At 39.1% G+C, this 18985-nt stretch overlaps 1 protein-coding gene across 5 annotated transcripts in view; it reads left to right on the top strand.

Annotated features, from left to right (window-relative positions):
* LOC127171652 (fish-egg lectin) overlaps positions 1-18985 on the top strand; it is a 214884-nt gene that overhangs the window by 28528 nt on the left and 167371 nt on the right. The window contains exons 1-5 of one of the 5 annotated variants that reach the window (XM_051120423.1): positions 13042-13275; positions 13410-13637; positions 13810-14024; positions 14184-14311; positions 14418-14691. The exons of 1 other annotated variant lie outside the window; for it this stretch is intronic. In XM_051120423.1, the coding sequence (XP_050976380.1) occupies positions 13104-13275; positions 13410-13637; positions 13810-14024; positions 14184-14311; positions 14418-14562 (888 nt within the window). In that variant the 5' untranslated portion in view covers positions 13042-13103 and the 3' untranslated portion in view covers positions 14563-14691. Of the gene's footprint in view, positions 1-13035; positions 13282-13409; positions 13638-13809; positions 14025-14183; positions 14312-14417; positions 14692-18985 lie in introns of those variants that run through there. 3 more of the 5 variants (XM_051120421.1, XM_051120425.1, XM_051120422.1) reach the window with 3 other exon arrangements.

Genomic DNA, 18985 nt, shown 5'->3' with positions numbered 1-18985 from the left:
GGCGCAGGGATGGAGGACTGAGGAGTAGCCGACCGCTTGTGATAGCACCGCTCCCTTGCCGATGGAGGAGGCGTCGACTTTCACGGTAAACGGATGTTCAGGGTCTGGGTGGTGTAGGACCGGAGCGGTGCTAAAGGTGGTCTTCAGCCGTTCGAATGCTTCGTGGGCAGCGGGGTTCCAGATGAGTTGTTTAGGTTTACCCCGCAGGAGGGAGGTCAACGGGGCGGTGATGGTACTGTAATCCATGATGAACCGGCGATAGAAGTTTGTGAAACCAAGGAAGCGCTGAAGTTCCTTGACACTGTTGGGTAGTGGCCACTTCTGTATGGCATTGACTTTCCCCTGGTCCATTTGCACGCCCTCGGCACTGATGTTGTAACCTAAGAACTGGACAGTGGACTGATGGAACTCGCACTTCTCTAACTTAAGGAACAGACTGTGTTGGCGAAGTTTGTGAAGGACCTGCTGGACGTGCTGGCGATGTTCGGCCTGGTTCCGGGAGTAAATCAAAATATCATCGATATAGACCACCACAAACCGATGCAGGTACTCCCGGAACACCTCATTCATAAACGTTTGAAAGACGGAGGGACTGATGGACAAACTGTACGGCATAACCCGGTATTCATAGTGCCCCGTGGGTGTTATGAAAGCCGTCTTCCACTCGTCTTCCACTCGTCTCCCTTACGAATACGAATGAGGTTGTATGCACTCCGCAGGTCCAGCTTCGTGAAGACCTGGGCTCCACGAAGCTCTTCGAGGGTGGCAGGCACCAGGGGCAGGGGATAAGGCTGCTGAATGATCTGTGAGTTGAGTTGTCTGTAGTCAATGCATGGTCTTAAACCTCCATCCTTCTTGCCCACGAAGAAGCTCGAAGCGGCCGGCGAGGTGGATGGTTGAATAAAACCCTGTTTCAAGGCTTCCTCGATGTATTCCTCCATCGCCTGGCGCTCCGGGATGGACAGAGGGTAAACCTTACCCTTAGGTAGTTTGGCTTCAGGCAGCAGATCGATCGCACAGTCCCATGGCCGATGTGGTGGTAGATGGGTGGCTGCTTGTTTACTGAAGACATCCTGGAACGCCATGTACTCCACTGGGATTTCTGGAGGATTTTCTGGCTCAGGGCTTTCCACTAGAGTCGACGACAGCATAACTGGAACAGAAAGTGGTTGAGGAATGTTGGAGAGACAGTGTTCAAAACAGTGTTCGCTCCATCCAGTGACATCACAGGGATCCCAGCGGAGAGTGGGGCGATGCTGTTGCAACCAGGGGCGTCCCAGGATGATACTCACGGTGGAATCCTCCAGTACCAGGAACCGAATCCGTTCAGAATGAAACAGTCCAACTTGTAAAGTGATGTAAGGTGTAGAATGACGAATCCGCCCACGCCCAAGTGGTTTTCCCTGAATAGTTCGTACAGCATATTCGTGACAATGACGTTGATGGGATAGATGTAGTTGATCTAAGCATTCTTGTGCAATGAAGTTGCCGGAGGACCCTGAATCAACAAGAGCAGAAACAGACAACGTACAATCAGCAGTACGTAATGTAACGGGTATTAGTGTAAGATGAGTGGTTTCAACGTCAGATTGAATGGTACTCACCACTGGGCGTGGGGGCCGAACTGGGCAGTTACGGATGTGGTGACCAGGTTGACCGCAGTAGATACATCATCCCATGGTGATGCGCCGGTTTCTTTCTGTGCGAGATAGTCGGGTGGAATCCACTTGCATGGGTTCTGGTACTGGAGAATAAGCAGCCACCGAAGCAGACTGAGGAGCGGTTACAGGTGACTGACAAGCGGCTAGTCGCTGGGAGACACGTGTGGTGCGTTGTATGAAAGTCTCTAGTCCAATGGAGTCATCATATAAAGCCATGGCGGCGCGAATTTCCGGGTTGAGTCCTTGACGATAAGCTCCGAGCAGTGCAGTTTCATTCCAGCCACTAGCCGCCGCCAGAGTGCGAAAACGGAGTGTGTAGTCGTTCACCGAAGAAGTGCCTTGTTGTAACCTGAACAGCTGATCGGAAGTGGTTAGCGTGTCGGTGGCGGTGTTGAAGACTTCAGAGAAATGAGTCGTAAACAGTTCAGATGAATTGATAATGGGATTATTAGCGTTCCAAATAGCTTTCGCCCATTGAAGGGCCTTACCAGTCAGGAGGGATATGAGAAATGCCACCTTCGCGCTGTCCGAAGGAAACTGTTGTGGTTGCATCCGAATAAACAAACTGACCTGGAGGAGGAAACCGCTACACTCAGCTGCTTCGCCCGTAAATGTTGCGGGCAGCGCCATGGGACTACCTGAGGCAGATGGCGGGGTAGGTGCTGGTCTTAAAGCCGCCTTGAAGGCATTCACCAATTCTGTTAGCGGATCTGTAGTAGAGGGTGTTTCGGTGCTCATAGTGGGCGTTAGTTGTGTAGGTCTGGTCTTCTGTCACGCTAGAGTCAGGTGATGTGAATCAGAACTCCGGTGAGGCAGAACGAGTGGGTGGAGCTGTGGGTGACGTGACAGATGGAGGTGGCTGTGGTGAATGCCTGACATACATCAGCGTAGTGAAGCCTCTCATCCATTGACATCCATTCAAAGAAAACAGCCTCTGGTCTCCTTTCCCATGTACTGCCAGACCGGAAGCGTTAGCTTTAGCCGTTACGTTTTTTCGGCTAATGGTTGATGGCTTGCCATCTAGTGGCTTTGGTTGAGCACCCCTGTTGTAGATTAATAGTATGGGCTAAGTGAGGGCTGCCTGTACAGGGCCAGCACTAAGGGGCCAATGTTTTACCAGTGAGCAAATTCTCAGAGGCCCTGCGCTGGCAGCCTGTTGTGGGCCCTTAGGCTAGTCCTAAGTGGGCCCGTAAAGGGCCAGTGCAGGCTTGTTTGCAGGGTGAGCAACAGTTACAATCTTCTTTTTTTCCTTTCCTTGACCATGTGACTAAAAACCCAAATGTGAGACATTCAAACTGATCAGTCAGCAGAATTTCAGGTGGAAAATTGTCCCAAACAATAAACAGTTGGGGTGGCAATCTAGTGGGCAACTCTGCGGCTAACACTGCATCCAGATTAACACTGCTGTCTTTATAGGAAAGCATCTTGTATTACCTCATAATGACGAGCTCACAGCCATGGTTGCGAAATGGCGGTGGTAATGAAATGTCTTTTAAAGTGCAGTCACATCCTTTTGGCAAAAGCATCTTGTAACTGCAGCTGCAACAAAGGAGCTCTGAATTTCAGGTGGAAAATTGTCCCAAACAATAAACAGTTCAGGTGGACTGAAGGCAACTCTATGGCTAACACTGCACAGATTAACACGCTACTTTGCTAGCGAGCATCGAAACTTACCTCGAAAGAAAAAATGTTTATAAAGGCATGGTTGCGAAATGGCGGTGGTAATGAAATGTATTTTGAAGTGGTTTGTCTGTGGCATGGCAGCGAGGCACGAGCATTTCAGCAGCATCATTACTAGTATCTTTATCACCGCACTGTACACACTGTGAGGTTTGGCATCGGAAAAAAAAAAAAAATATATATATATATATATATATATATATATATATAAATGTAGTACCGTCTTAATGGTAAATGAAAGAGACATAAACAAGAGTTAGTGGTTGCCCAAACGGTCCTCTTTGTTGTATTCATTTAGACACTTTAAATCACAGTAATAGTACATATAGATACTTCAATAAAATCACGGTAAATAAATAAATAAATACATAAATAAATATATAACCATATATACAGAAATATTCTTATTCTTTCACACCACTGGACTTATAACAACTGGTTTACATATTTCAGGTAAGTATTATACAAATATCAGATGATGATACATGACTGAACTTCCCTTTTACACAAGTATCTTAAAATTACACAATTACACAAATTATCAACTGAAACAAGTTATTTGAACATTAAAGCACTTCAAGTAAAGTTTGTTATTAAATTTTAATAAACTTAACTAACCTTAATGGTAAATGAGAGAGACATAGACAAGAGTTGAAAGATGCACCGCGGTTGTCACGGTAAGTCTACTCTCTCAACTGCCACTGGAATTTAGAAAATGCAGCTTGGCTTTTCAGTGCAAACTCATATTAAGCACACATTGAAGTAATTTAAATTAACCTATATACACATGTAAACAGAAATAGACATAAACAGATACAAAATAAATATATACAAATAATTTAATACGTTTCTGATCCAAACTATTCAGTGTGGTCACACACACACACACACACACACATATAATATATATATATATATATATAATAAACTTGAATGTCCGATTAAAAACACAGCTGGCACCAGTGTAATACTTGTTTGTGGGTGCTTTTCAGTTCATCCCTGGCGAAAATAAATATGTTGATTCTGATTTTATTCATCAGGTCTCACACACACTGCAGCACTGACACACTGTGGTGAAATCACACGTTTACAAGCCATCCCTGGTGAAAAAAACAGCATATGCTGGTAGGTATGTTTTGATGCTGGTTTAAGCTGGTCCTTTGTTGGTTTATGCTGGTCCACGTAATATTTTAGAAGGACCTTAATTCATCTCACGCATCTCATCCGTGTTGTGTCAAGAAATTGTGAAAACTAAGGCGTGTCATTGTTTAGAATAAATGTGTGAAAACTGAGTGTGTCATTGTTTAGAATAAAAGCAGCCAGGTACACTGCAGTAACACTGGCAAAAGAAAGGAAAGAGAGAATTCTCCCATTAGTTTTCATTGCGTTGCAATGGGACTGGAAGTGGGGATACACTGCTTTGCTTATAGGAAGTGAGATAAAGGTCCATTCTGTTCTCCTCACTCTCCTCTCACACCCGTTATAATAAAAGTCCTCACAACAATATCCAACAACGCATGAGCCCGATTCGAACTGTAATTATCTCTCATTGGGACATAAGATATTTTCACCATTTACAGGGGGTAGTCGGTGATAGATATCCGAATCCAGATAGTCCGTGTTAATCTCTGCGTTTTTGCTCTGTCCATGGAATATCCTAAATGCACAAGGAGAGATGTGAGGGCATGAACAACGCTGTTCAAGGTCTCCATTAATTCTTTCTTATAGTAATTTAATGTGTATATATTTTAAAGGGGTCATCAGATGCCCATTTTCCATAAGTTGATGTGATTCTTTTGTGTCTTAATGAAAAATCTGTAACAGTCATGGCAAAAACCTTGACTTGCAGTCACATCGTTCTGCTCCTGAGTAAACTGAACAGTTTAGCGTGCTCTTGCAGCTCTTGGTGTTGGCAGTATGGCGCTTCAGCGGTGGTCGTTTTCCCGTGTCTAGTGGGTTGCACACAACAGGCTGCACCAGCCCCTGTTTGTGTTGCAGGTGGTGATCTCCCCTGTGCACTTCAGCACATTGAAAGTGCTTTCCTAAAAGAGCATTCACAGGTGGCACGTCTTTTTAAAGGCAACGTTGATCTGTACCAACTGACATTACGTCTTTATAAAGAAACGTTGCATCTGGGTATAGATGCACTTCCACCTGTGTGTTTCTGGTTACGGTTGTTACCTGGCGCCGGGTGATAGTCACGATCACTGCCTCATGTGTTTGGGCGAATCATGCTCTCATTGTGGGAGAGTGACCGTTGCGGAGTTGCTGATGAGACTCTGTTTCCTGCAAAGGAGTGGGGTTTCAGTGCCTCTGCCCAGATCTGGTGTTCCTCCTAGCAGAAGCAGTTGCCTGGCTGGTCTCACGGTGATGGTGAGGAACTCCCCTCTGAGGAACCAACCTCCGAGGGCTTCTCCTTCTGCTAGCCCTTTGCAGCCTGTGGAGCTGCCCAAGAAATGGTCTGGGCCCCTCTCGAGGGGTACCATGGATGTCGATTGCTGCATCGGAGGGTAAGCCAGATCTTTCTGGAGAGGATGGTACGGCTGCACTGCTGCCCTCTGGGTGCCCAGCAATACCGGATACGAAACTGGATTGCCGCGCTGCCGAGAGGGTTGGGTTTGACTGGAAGCCTCCACCGTGTTCTGAACCTTTGAGGCTGGATTGGTTTTCTCAGGGTGGCTCACGCTGGTTCTGAGGGCCCCACCCCGGTGCCTTTCTTTCTGGAAGTGCATGATGAGCTCACTGGGTTGTGCACGGTATCTTTCACTGCCAGAAACCGCTCCAGTGGCTTGTTCTCCCTCACCACCCTCGATGGTGGGGCAGCGCAAGGGTACATGGAGGTCCCTCCGATGGAGTGGTCGGTAGCAATGAAATTGTGTCCAAATATCGTTTCTACCTGGCGGGGCAAGCCGTTGCTCCCCTCCTGGGCCTATAGGCACTCGTCAGCTCTGATTGGCAGTTCTTATGCGGCCTGTGGAGAAGCTGCCTCTGCCCTACACGCCATGGCATTGCTGCAGGTTCATCAGGCCAAGGTACTGAGGGACCTGCACAGGGGTGGACCCAGAAGTTTTTTGAGAACACCGTACCTTTACAGACCTTGCATTATTTCATAATTTTTAATTATGAAAATGTGTGTGAAATATTTTTAATTGAAATATTCACAGCTTAAATAAACAACTATGTTAAACTTCAGGACCTAAAATGCAAGCCCTGAAAATACAAGTCATTAAAATGCCAGCACTGTTCATTTAAGGCATTATTTTTTCAGTTAGTGCTTTTTTGTTTTAAAGACATTTGTCATTGATTTTCTTCCATACTCATAAACAACTATCACTAAACACTAATCAAGTCTATGTATACTTTTGAATGGGGTCATTTTTATAAACTCAGCTATTGTTTTCTTATTTTGGTAAATAACATTTTGCAGATTCTGGAAGGTGTATGTAAACTTTTGACTTCAGCCATATGATTTTGGCTATATAAACTATTCCTCAGTGTCATTTGGAATCATTGCGGGTGCAACTAACAAGTTTCTAGTACCTGCAACTGAAAGGAGGAGAATCCACATTGACTGCTGAATCCTGCCGTAGCAAGAGAAGGTTGTCTGCATTTCATTACTGATCATAGCAAGAGAAGGTTGTCTGCATTTCATTACTGATCATATTTTATCCCTACTTATATACTGAATTCACTCATGTAAATGATTTCTGACTTTAAACAGATCTAAACAGCAAGGTTTATCAGAGCATTCTGCTAAAACAAAACAGTTCCTTGAAGTCTGTCAAAAAATGATACCTGTCCTACTCCTTTCTTCCGGCGTACTGCTGTCCATTTTTTACACCCCCTTATGATGCTTACAAGTTTCTTTCTTAATTAACAAATTGAACTAAACAAAACACAAACAAATAATATTTAAACACAAATAAAATAAAAGCACTTTCATAAATGGCTACAACAGTAGTTAAAGACCAAGACAATTTTTCAAATTAATTTGAATAAATTGTTTAGTAAAGACAAACATGTTGCTGGTTACGTTTACACAGTAAAATCTCCAGTACTAAACAAACACTGCTCAGTTTACATATGGTCCTAATCTATAGAGAGTAAAAGTAACACTGAAGCAGTGTTGCAGTTAGTGAAATAAAGTAGATTCACTCTACATGTGATGACTGAGCATTAGTGATGACACCTACGATTAACAAACAGAATTACTAAGAATAAGAGGAACAGCAAGAATAGAAAAAAGTGAAGCAACACAGCTTTTAATGAAATAAATATCTCACCAGATGATGATTAAACAACTGCAAAAACAGAATTACCATATTCACTTATTGCAAACCAGTTTGGCTTTATTTCTTCCATATGGTACATGTACAGGTTGCTGAAGTCTGTAAGCATTATGATAATTAGTGTTCCTTATAGTTGGGCCCTTGGCCATTTACTTTTGTTCAATTAACTATTTCAGTAGTTGCATGCAGAAAGTGCACTCTATCACTGTGTTCAATATTTTATGGTCCTCAGTTCACTGACATACCTTTTACTGTGTGACCTTTTTGTATTCAGTGACTGACTGCTGGATGTGGACATATGTGACTTCCCAGATAAGAAAGTCTATAAAAACAACAAATTTCAGTTTTGAACTTTCATTATTAATTGTTATTAACTGTCCCATTGAAAGAGCTCTTCTCATAACTCCTGTTATTGAACAAACTGTTTATGATTAAGCTTCTATTAGGCATTTTTTGGTTTTCATATCTCTAAATGATTTTGTTATGCAATATCCTCAAGCTCTTTTTAACTGATTTTAAGTGATTTGTGTACAGATCTTAGAAAACAGGAGACAATTACTTTGAGACAAATGCTTTGAAATACTTTACCAGTGTTAATTTCAATTTTTGACTGACAAGAATGAGATGATAACGAAACAAAGGTCTTGTCATTCAAAACAAGTTTATGACAAAAATCTGTTGACATATTTGTAAACTAATAAAAATGAGTCAAAAATGTTAGTGAGGGATGACTGACCTATTGATCTATCCGGTGGGACATAAGCTAGCTTTCTTTTACTGCACGTCTCATAAAATGTTCAAAAAATGTCAATATCTGTATAGAGAATATCTGTAAGAGAAGAGCATACATGTGGATAAATTTGACGACGCAAAAGAGATCTCAGTTCGGTCCGGTTTTCTGAGTGCAGACACCAAAGCAGCGCCTCTCACACTGCACACGGGTGCTCCTTCGCATCTCAAGAACAGAGAAATACACACAAAATAATGTTAAATTGTCCATTTTGATGAGTTTTAATGTAAACAGACTTGGTTATGTCTTGGGTGAACGTAAACAGTTGGGAGAATATCGGACGTGTATCAGTACATTGCATCCATGCATTCGGTTTTAAAGGGAGACCAGACTAATTTAGCTGCTAGGCCTCTTGTCTGTGGCCTTGATGTTAATCAAGCAACAAAAGAAAGACAGAAACTCACTCACTGCTCTTGAATAAATCACTTTAGTAGCCCTAATAAAGATTAATCTAAATTTAGATAAATAAATATGTCCGCTTGGAAGAATGAAGAATGTGGTAAACAAGTTGTTATAAAGAATCCATAATTAGCCTATTTAACCATTGGTATTTCATTGAAAAGAAGACCGTGTTCTGTATGAAATGTGGTTTCATTTAATTTTAATATAAAGGCATGCTGTATGTCACAGCAGTTAAATCTGTGTCTATCATGATAAAACCTTAATATCAAACCTATAGAATGAGACTGGTAATATCAATGCTTAATAAATGCATTACACTGTAACTAAACCCATTCGATTTTAGCCAACTGAATCTACTGTAGATTTAGTTGACTAAAATCTTATGATATTTAGTCGACTAAAACTAGACTAAACTAAAAACTATTCAGTCAAAATTAATAATGTAATCAAAACTAAAGCAATTAAAATTTTCAGTAGAGCCCTTACCAAAAAGTAGTATACTTCAAGATCCTTTTATTAAGCATACTTAAGTAAAGTTCAATTATATTTTTAAATATACTTTATATAGTAAGTTTACAAATATTAGTGCACTAGAAGTATACTCGTAAGTGTACTATTCCAATACTCATTGGGACTATATTTGCCCACCTTCTAGTATATAAAAGTATACTTTTAAGTATAGTTTAAGTATAACAGTAGTTTACATCAATGTTTTTAGCTTGTACTGCAACTACACCAAAAGTGAACTTATAGGTTTACTGATTAATTATTAAATACGTGTAGTAGCATTTTAGTACACTTTGAAGTATAGGTTTAGGAAACTATTAGTTTAGTAGTTTCATACTGCTAGTATAATTGTAAGTTTTCTTTAAGTGATCTTTACATCAAGTATACTACTATGTCCCTATTTAGGTATTAATTTGTATATATTTTGTTGAATATCGGAACATACAAAACATCAAAAGAAAGAACAGGGCATCTGCTTGTAAACAAAATCATTTTATTCTAGCTTTATGCATTCTTTTTTAAACACTTGAATGTGGGTAAGTTTCATATATAAAAAACAAAGAATTAAACAACATTTTGAACTAAACGCTGAAAAAAAGACATAACGTAGATGGAGTTGATCAACACCCCAAAGCTTTACAGTCATTATTTCGTCTTCATTGGCCGACATTTTATTCCACAATATTACACAGTTTTGATGCTGTTTTATGTCTGATGATCGTGTTAGATTACATGTGGAAGCATGTTGTTTAGGTTTCTTCGTCACTTGTGTTTTTTGGAAATTCTGTACAGAATATCTGTAATAGCGCCCCCTACCATATAACAATGGAAACACAAATTCTAGGAGCACAACTATATCTTGAATATGTCATTTCAAGTATATTTCTGAGAAGTACATGAAGCCCATTTCATTCTCGGTCAAAAATTGGGTACTCTAGGCTTGGGCCAAAATTTCCCTCAGTCAGCACACCAAATACGCATAATCTTTACTGTTTCATTATATGTTAGTGTGAACTCGTGAAATAATTTGTCTCTGCAGCAACAGAGGAGCTCAGTCATTCACAGAAACTTCAAAGTAATCAGTCATTAACAGAAAACTAAAAGCTTGATTATACTTTCCCCTTTTTTTCAATTTTCTTCTTGCTGTTGAACCAATAAAGCATTATGAAAGCATCTCATAAGTGTTGTGTTTCTTTTAAGTATCTTTTAGTTCTCAAACTACACTGTTAGACATTTCTTTCATTTCTAGTGTTATTGACTGTATATCACCCAGTATAATACTGCAAATTCCCTTTGCAGTAAATAACTGTAATAACCATTGCATCATGGAAGTTTTCTGTGACGTCAGACCCCAAATACAGAGACTTACTGTATTTTTTTAAATTGCTGTATACTACTGTATTTGCTATAACAGCCTCTTTGGCGGTATTCTATTAAGATCATTTTATTTGCCCTACACTGCATCTACAATGCCACAACAGCTTGGGACGGACTATACTGGATGTGTTGCATCACTTGTAATGATTGGAAAATCCGTCTGTCCTTCATGTCAGACACAGCGTGAGCACTTGAAGTACATCTGCAAGTCAGAAATATACCGGGGCATCACTTTACTGTCCGCATCCACTGTAGATAGTATATATAATGGGTTCATATTGTCTTTCATGTCGGAGGAAGTCACAGAAGCAGCGGGACAGTGCCGGGGATGAACCTGCGAGAGTGGAGAGTTCTGGAGGACATCTACACTGTATGTCGATGCATCTTACGAGAGAATAAGATCAGCAAGTAAGGTAAAAATATATGTTCGTTTGTCTGAGTGTTTGTCAGATTTTTGCACACCAGTTTAACCTAGTAACATTTACCCGCCACATGGCGGTAACAAACGTTACTAACGCTTATCTTTTATTCAACATTTGGTTAACTAATGTGACATTTTGTTCAGGTGTTAGTAGTTAATGCTGGCCAGTAGCCTAAAATGAAAATAAAATGGTATGTTATAGGTTAAACAAGTTTTATGGCTAACTGTTAGCTGCCTTTCTAGTTTTAGACTTTTACTTTTTGTTATCATTTTTAATGGAATTTAAAATGTACTGCATTTTTTGTGTGTTTTAAAGGCAACTGCAATGAAGCATCAGGAAAGACCATGAGCATGCCAACCACCCTAAGACTGATAGTTCATGGTAAGAGAACAACTATGGTTTTGTGGGCTTTTCCTTTTAAAAGTGTGGCATTTCTACTTATTGTTTTTCAGAGAACACATTTCTGTCACTAAGAAAGTGGATGGTGAGCAAAGGTGGTGGCCACGTTTTGGAGCAGCACCTGGGTTTTGCAGATGGCTGTATATTCTTTGGCTGCTTGTCTTTTTCCCTGTTATGTTTCTGTTCTAAAGATTCTTTGAGAGGATAAATCCAGAGGATACAACACAATGCACTGCAAAATATCCTAAGACAGGAGAAATGGTGAAGATGCACTGTTCTAACATTGGAAGACTGTATTTTTAAGTGTTAGTTAAGTGCCAGTAGTACCTACACTGACCAAAATTATAAATGCAACACTTTTGTTTTTGCCCCCATTTTTTATGAGCTGAACTCAAAGATCTAACACTTTTTCTATGTACACAAAAGACCTATTTCTCTCAAATATTGTTCACAGATCTGTCTAAATCTGTGTTAGTGAGCACTTCTCCTTTGCTGAGGTAATCCATCCACCTCACAGGTGTCAGTATCTGGTGTAAACCTGTGTGTGTGTGTGTGTGTGTGTGTGTGTGTTTTGGTACTGTTTTGTCACCTGCTATTTCTACTACTTAATCAAGCCATTCTTCTTTAAAGCATGATGATGTTTTATTTCACGTCATTGCGTTTGTGTTGGCTCTTGTTTTGAAACATTTTGTCCACAATTATTAAAGTATTCGATTTCTACAGTAACTCATTTGGTGCACATCATTCTCTTTCTATAAAACCTGTATACCGCATTAACCTGTTCTAACTCTATAGCAACACTAACTTTATAAAAGTTTGCCTGAGCATTGCAATTATTTCTCATTTACTAAAATGCAATTAAATGGCTTTCCCAACTCATTTTTGTGCACAGCATATTATTGTGCATGGTCACGGCTTAGAGGGAACATTGCTCCTGAATATAACACAAAACAAGTGTTACAAGTGTTCCAACACATAACTGCAGCCGTATGATGGGCTGTTTATCTCTTCCTTGTGCTTGAAGATGATGTTAACCTACAACGAGTGAACCTGAATTATCCTTTAATCTATAGCTGCTCATTTTAATCAAATCAGGAAACACATTTTGACTAAATAAACTATTACTCAGTGGCATCTGCAATCATTCTGGGTGCAGAGATTCTAGTATTGGGCCTACCTGCATCTTAGAGGAGGAGAATCCACACTGACTGCTGAAACCTGACCTAACAAGAGAAGGATGTCTCCATTTAATTACTGATTATATTTTATTCTTATTTTTGCTGAATTCAATTCAATGATTTCTGACTCTGAACAAGTCTGTTAATAATTCTTGGGCTTCTCTTCAGACTGTTCTTGTGTAAGACTGTGCTTGGGTAATTTCCTTTGGGTATGTACACATCAGGGACACACGTAGACAAAACAAGAACTAAATATTGGACACAATATCTGTAAGAAACTGTAAGAAAATGTGAACTCAGAGCACACACTATAACGTACATACTTATGCATGCATCTTTTTGTTATATTTCTTAATATCCATATAGGGTATTGTTTGACCTGTGAGTACTTTGATTGGATGTACAGTGCATCCTGTTTTATTTTGCATGAATCTATTCTGTATAAATATGACCTTGAGAATAAACTTGAGAATGTTGTGGTAGTCGCCTACAACAAACTGTATCGTGGAGCAATGAAGGTTTATCAGAGCATCCTGTTACTCTTCTGCTGCCAGTTTCTCCACTCTCTGTGTTTTGGTAACATAAATTTAAAAAACATTTGCTAGTTTACTTTCTATATAAAAATCAAAATATATTTAATTTGTATTTATTTTAAACATATTTGCATTTGCAATCACTGATTATTTTGCACCATGTTTTCACAGGTTTAGACTGTACCGTGGTGAGCGGTAACCTGAAGCAGATAGACGCTGGATCAGGCTCGGTGGTTGGAGTGAACAATAAAAATGAAGCGTTTGTCCTGATTGATAATATCTTCACAAAGATCAGCACATCTCTAACACACTTCAGTGTTGGTCCTGCTGGTCAGCTGGGGGTGGATTCAGCGAACAAAATCTTAAAGCTTAAGGGTGGCTCCTTCGTTCGGATTCCAGGTGAGTAGTTACAGAAAGCACAAATTACAGAAAAGCATGTTTAATCTGTCAATAATGTAGATTATCTTAATTTGAATTATTTTAAATCCATGGTCCCAAATATATCATCTTATTATTGATTTTCCATTTAAACTTTCTTTCATCCAAACTGTTGATTGTACTGTATTGTTAGGGCTTCTCAAACAGGTGGATGCTGGAGGTGATCAGATCCTTGCAGGTGTCAATATGCATGACAATATATATTGCGCAAATATGGATACTAACAACAACTGGCCATGGCCATCCGGCTCTTCTTGGGTTCAACTTACTGGAAGCCTGAAGTACTACAGTTGTGGTCCGTACAGCTGTTGGGGAGTGAACAAAAATGACCAAATCTACATCAAGAAGGTAATGACATGATGTTAAATACAGAAACTGGAGAACAAGTTCAAGTGCACCAAAATGTATATCGAAAATAAAGAAATAAAGACTAGAGTTTAAGTAGAAAAAAAAAAAAAAGTTTCTTGATGTGACTGACTGGATTGTGTCTCTTTCGATTTTGTGCAGGATGTGTCTGATAAAGTCTGTTCTGGGTCTGGCAGTTTTGTGAATATTCCTGGAGCTCTGGCCATGATTGAAGTAGCAACTGATGGCAGAGTCTTTGGTGTCAATTCTCAAGGGATGTTATACCAAAGGTGAGCTGAACAGTCATAATATTACAAGTTGTTTGAACAAAAGTGATAAATTTGATCAAGAATGATTATGCTGTATTCAAGAAACCATCATTTTTGTCTATTGCAGAATGGGTGTCACGTACTCCAACCCCGCTGGCACAGACTGGCAACAGATGACTGCTTGTCCCAATGGCCACAAGCATGTGAGCTTTGACCTGGGAGTGCTGTGGGCTGTGTGTCTTGACGGCTCCATCCGTAAATGTTCTTTATAATCTGTCTCTGGAGCAACATAGTAGCTCAGTCTTTCACAGAAACTTAAAAGTAATCAGTAATTAACAGAAAACTAAAAGCTTGATTATACTTTGCCTTTTTTCTTCTCTTTTTCTTGCTGTTGAATCAGTAAAGCATTACAAAAGCATCTATCTCATCAGTGTTGTGTTTCTTTTGAGTATCATTTGGTTCAGTGATTCTCAAACTGTAAGGTAGTTTCAGGATATATGGAAAAATTACACAGTTTACATTTTATTCAAATTGTTCATGTTTTATTTCTATCTAATTACAATTTTAGTACATGTTTATGTGTCTGTAAACCAGGGCCTTTCACAAAACATCATTGTACCACTAGTAGCTCTTCTAAACAGCAGAAAAAAAAATTTGAGTTTTCTCTTAAAAACTATTCACAAAGCTGCTGAGACAAACTTTTACTAAGGAATAAAAAGAAGTCTTAAACTAAGATTAAGGGCAAGGCTGACCTCATTGCTATGGATGATGTCAGCATGCCTACTAACTATACACACATAGAGGAGGGGTCTCTGTCAGAGATTTATTCATAGAAATATTGTAGAGTGTTATATTATGTTGCCATAATGAAAAAAACGTTTAAAAATAAAAATGTTGGACTTCTAGTTTAGCATCTAACATGTGAAGTCACAAGGTTGGGAGCTCTGCAAACTGATTGCTATATGTATTTTCTACATAAGTTACAACACATTTTGACTTACTCATCACAGCTGTTAAATTGTTAGGGATATTTCCAAATTTTGCGCCTCAATGTCGAAGGCTCCGCAATGTTGTGGCCTCCTTACAGAACGAGATTGCGGCTCTTCAGGCTAAGTGCACAGATCTGGAGTGTCGTTCTCACAGAAGCAATTTGTGTCTTGTGGGTATTCCTGAGGGTATGGAGGGCCAAACCGTTCTCACTCCCAAGGCATCAAAAACTGCAGAATGGTCGAGCGCCTTTAGGTGCCCTTCAGCGTCACTATATCGACGAACTGGGACCTACATTGATTTCAATAGGAAACTCTTGCCGTCAGAACACAGACGCAAAGGACATGAGATGCATAGACATATGTCTATGATGAGATGATGATCGCTATGATATCACATTCAAGAAGTCTCGTTCAGCACACATTATGATATTTGCCATCAGTTTACATGTGTCACAGGTTGGGTGAGTAGTCATAAATACGCTGTCTTAATGTTTGGTTTCAAATGTATTCTGTCTTCTTTATTAATCAGATTAGCGCCGTATGTTTATTCGCTGAATTATAATCCAAGAATCCATAACATCCAAGGCTATCTTTGCATTTTGCTGTGATATTTGAAGCTAAAACACAGTAAACAGGACACTTACCATGTTTTTACCACACTAACTGTAGTTTTGCTGTGAAATTTGAAGTTAAAGCGCTGTAAACAGGACACTTACCATGGTTTACTACAGTAACTGTAGTTCCCTTCTAGGAACTCGAGCTGTATCAAAACGCTATGGGGACGCCTTCAGCGTGACCATGCACTGAATCACGCGTGGAATCAGTCCAATGGAAGTGCGAGACATCACAGGCGGGGAGACGTAGTAACCAGGAAGCTTAAAAGCATGTGTGGTGAGAGCAGTGTCTGCTTTCTGTCATTCAGCAAGCGCTCTGTGAGTTGGGGGGTAACTAGGTACATGTAACGGAATTACTTAAATTATTTACAAAATAAATGTGACTGTAATTAGTTACAGTTACTGAGAAAAATGTGTAATTAAATTACAGTTACTTTTGAAAATGTTAAGGATTACAAAGGGGGTTACATCTGAAATTATTTCACACACACACGCCCACATACAGATTTAATTGACTTCCTTCCAAATTGCATTGTGACCGCTCTAAAATGAGACACCAGTGTTTCAGGAGTTTAGGACACAGAACAGGATACATCGTTGCCTTAGAATTATAAGGTTCTATCTGACATTTTTGTCAAAATTGAGTTATTCACATATCCTTATTCGTGACAACTTATTTACATTATGTGATGTTTCTTTTGTAAGCTGTGTACATTTTGGGCCTTTTTAAAAAAAAAAAAAAAAAAAAAAAGGAAAGAAAGAAAGAAATGGTTCTATCTACAGAAGCAAAAAAAAAAACAAAAAAACAAAACCTCTGCGAAGATGATGTATAATTAAATTTTACATACATCCATTATTACAAGTAAGTCATTAATAGCAAGCTATTAATAACAATCTAATTCTTTTAAATATGTTTACATGCTAACAGGACACATCAAACTAGCAACTTCAAATATCACAGTACAACTACAGTTACCGTCGAAAGTGTTGTGGTTACCATGACTTAACTACAAATACAACTTACATCTTTAAACATGATATGAATATAAAACTTTCCATCAGCCTCTCCCTTAACCGTTGCCTCCAAAATCTGGTTGACATCATCTTCCTGACTCCGGGCCTGGCCCCTTCTGCATCTCACCAGGTTGGGCACCTGTGTGTTGTGCTGCTCCTCCTCCTCCCAAACACTTCATTCTTGCTTGGTGGATCTTTAAGCCGCGGTTGTTCTTGCAGACATTGCCACATATGCACTGGCTATTCATAGTAGACTTTCTATTACTCGGATCTAAAACAATTGCATCCGTCCAACTGGGGTGTTCATCCTCCCCCCTCTGGAGCATACATGGGGGTATTTGCCCAGTGAATTCTTTGTAGCTTTTTTGGGAGCCCTCCTCACAGAGGACACAGATTGGGTTGCCAGCCCATTCTGCCCCGGTGGCAGTCTCTCCGAGCTGTCACTGTCTCTCCAGTTGTCAGCACACTCTTCACGGTTGGCAACCAGTCTTTCCTGGCTTTCATTGATGAACTCAGGGTATTAGTTGTGCACATACATCTTGTGATGCCGCTGGACACATCATTATACATCATTAATATTATTTAATAAATGATATTAAATATTATTTTAAATCCAATTCTCTTTAAAACAAATCTGAACAAAAGAACTGTAGACTATAAAATGTTGGGAGCAAAACTGAATAAGAGATTTGTAAACATTTAACAAATTGTCCATCTTCTTTAAAAATGAGCAATTCCAATACTCTATGTACTGCATGTAAAAGTACTACATCATCTTTCAATTTTTTGCTTCCCAGATCTTGGACCAAGAGTGACATTTGCAGTTTCACTGAAAAATATTTGCATTTCTTGATAATATAAAAGAAATGAATAAGTATATATAAAAAGTAAAATGATACAACTTTACAGATACATAAATATGTACTAAAAATGTAATTACAGTAGTAGTATTGTACATTTGAAGTTGATCAAAAAAGATCATCAAAGTTGTCCTATATAAGGCAAAAATGGGTAATATTAGGACAGCTTTGATGAACGTTTTGATCCGCTTCAAATGTTGAACACTATAGACAGGGTGAAGTCATTTAAAATGGGCTATCAGGTAAAATGGGCCAGATAAGGTTGTAGTGTCATATCTCTTTAATTTTCTACAGAAAATCACAATAACTGATCTTGCTTCAATATTTGTTGACATGTAACAATCATTTTGATTGTTTTTTTAAGGTGTATAGGGCAGAATGTTAAATGAAGCTGGTCAGAGAAATTGTAAGGCAAATAAGCCTGACATAGTAAATTTCATTCATCACTAATAAGGGTACTAATGCAATTAAAAATAAGCTTACCAACAAAGCAAAGGTTTATGAGCAATGTTTTGACATGCTCTTTCAAATAAAAAAAGTTTAATTTAAAAAGAAACTTTGATTTTTGTGAAAAAGGTAATTTCAGATAGAAATGTCTGGTTAAGCTAAAATGGGCCACAAATTTTAGCTAAAATGGGCTGCATACACACACACACACACACATTTTTACACAGAAACTGAGGATGAAAATAGGTTAATAGGCCTAGATATGTACCCGTACAAAATGTTAACATTCTTTTAAAAAAGTATGGCAGGAGGACATGCAAAGAAAGGAAACAGAGAGACTAGAAAAGAAAGGGAAAGAAAGGAAGATGGTAGTAAAATGGGCTGCATACACACACAAACTTTTACACAGAAAGTGAGGGTAAAAATAGATTTAAAATAGGTCTAGATATGAATCCATACAAAATCTTAACAGGTTTTTTTTTTTTTTTTAAATACGCAAGCTTGCACACATACAGGCACACAAAAGACACCAATACACAGAAACACACACCTATACAACATGATCAGTTCATTTTTAAATGCATTAACAAAATATTCACCTTTCTATTTAATGAAATACATGTGTGGTGTTGTTACTATGGCTCACTAAAGACAATAGAGTTCATTTACTGTTAAAAATAAAATTATTTCAGCCAAAATTACCAGTGTTTTTTGTTTGTTTGTTTGTTTTTATATTGGCCCATTTTACCTGAATGTTGTGCTGTGGCTCAA

Source organism: Labeo rohita, chromosome 10 (assembly GCF_022985175.1).
Source record: "Labeo rohita strain BAU-BD-2019 chromosome 10, IGBB_LRoh.1.0, whole genome shotgun sequence".
Classification (NCBI taxonomy): domain Eukaryota; kingdom Metazoa; phylum Chordata; class Actinopteri; order Cypriniformes; family Cyprinidae; genus Labeo; species Labeo rohita.
Note: the sequence above shows the minus strand (reverse complement) of the source record. Positions and strands in the feature narration are given on the sequence as shown.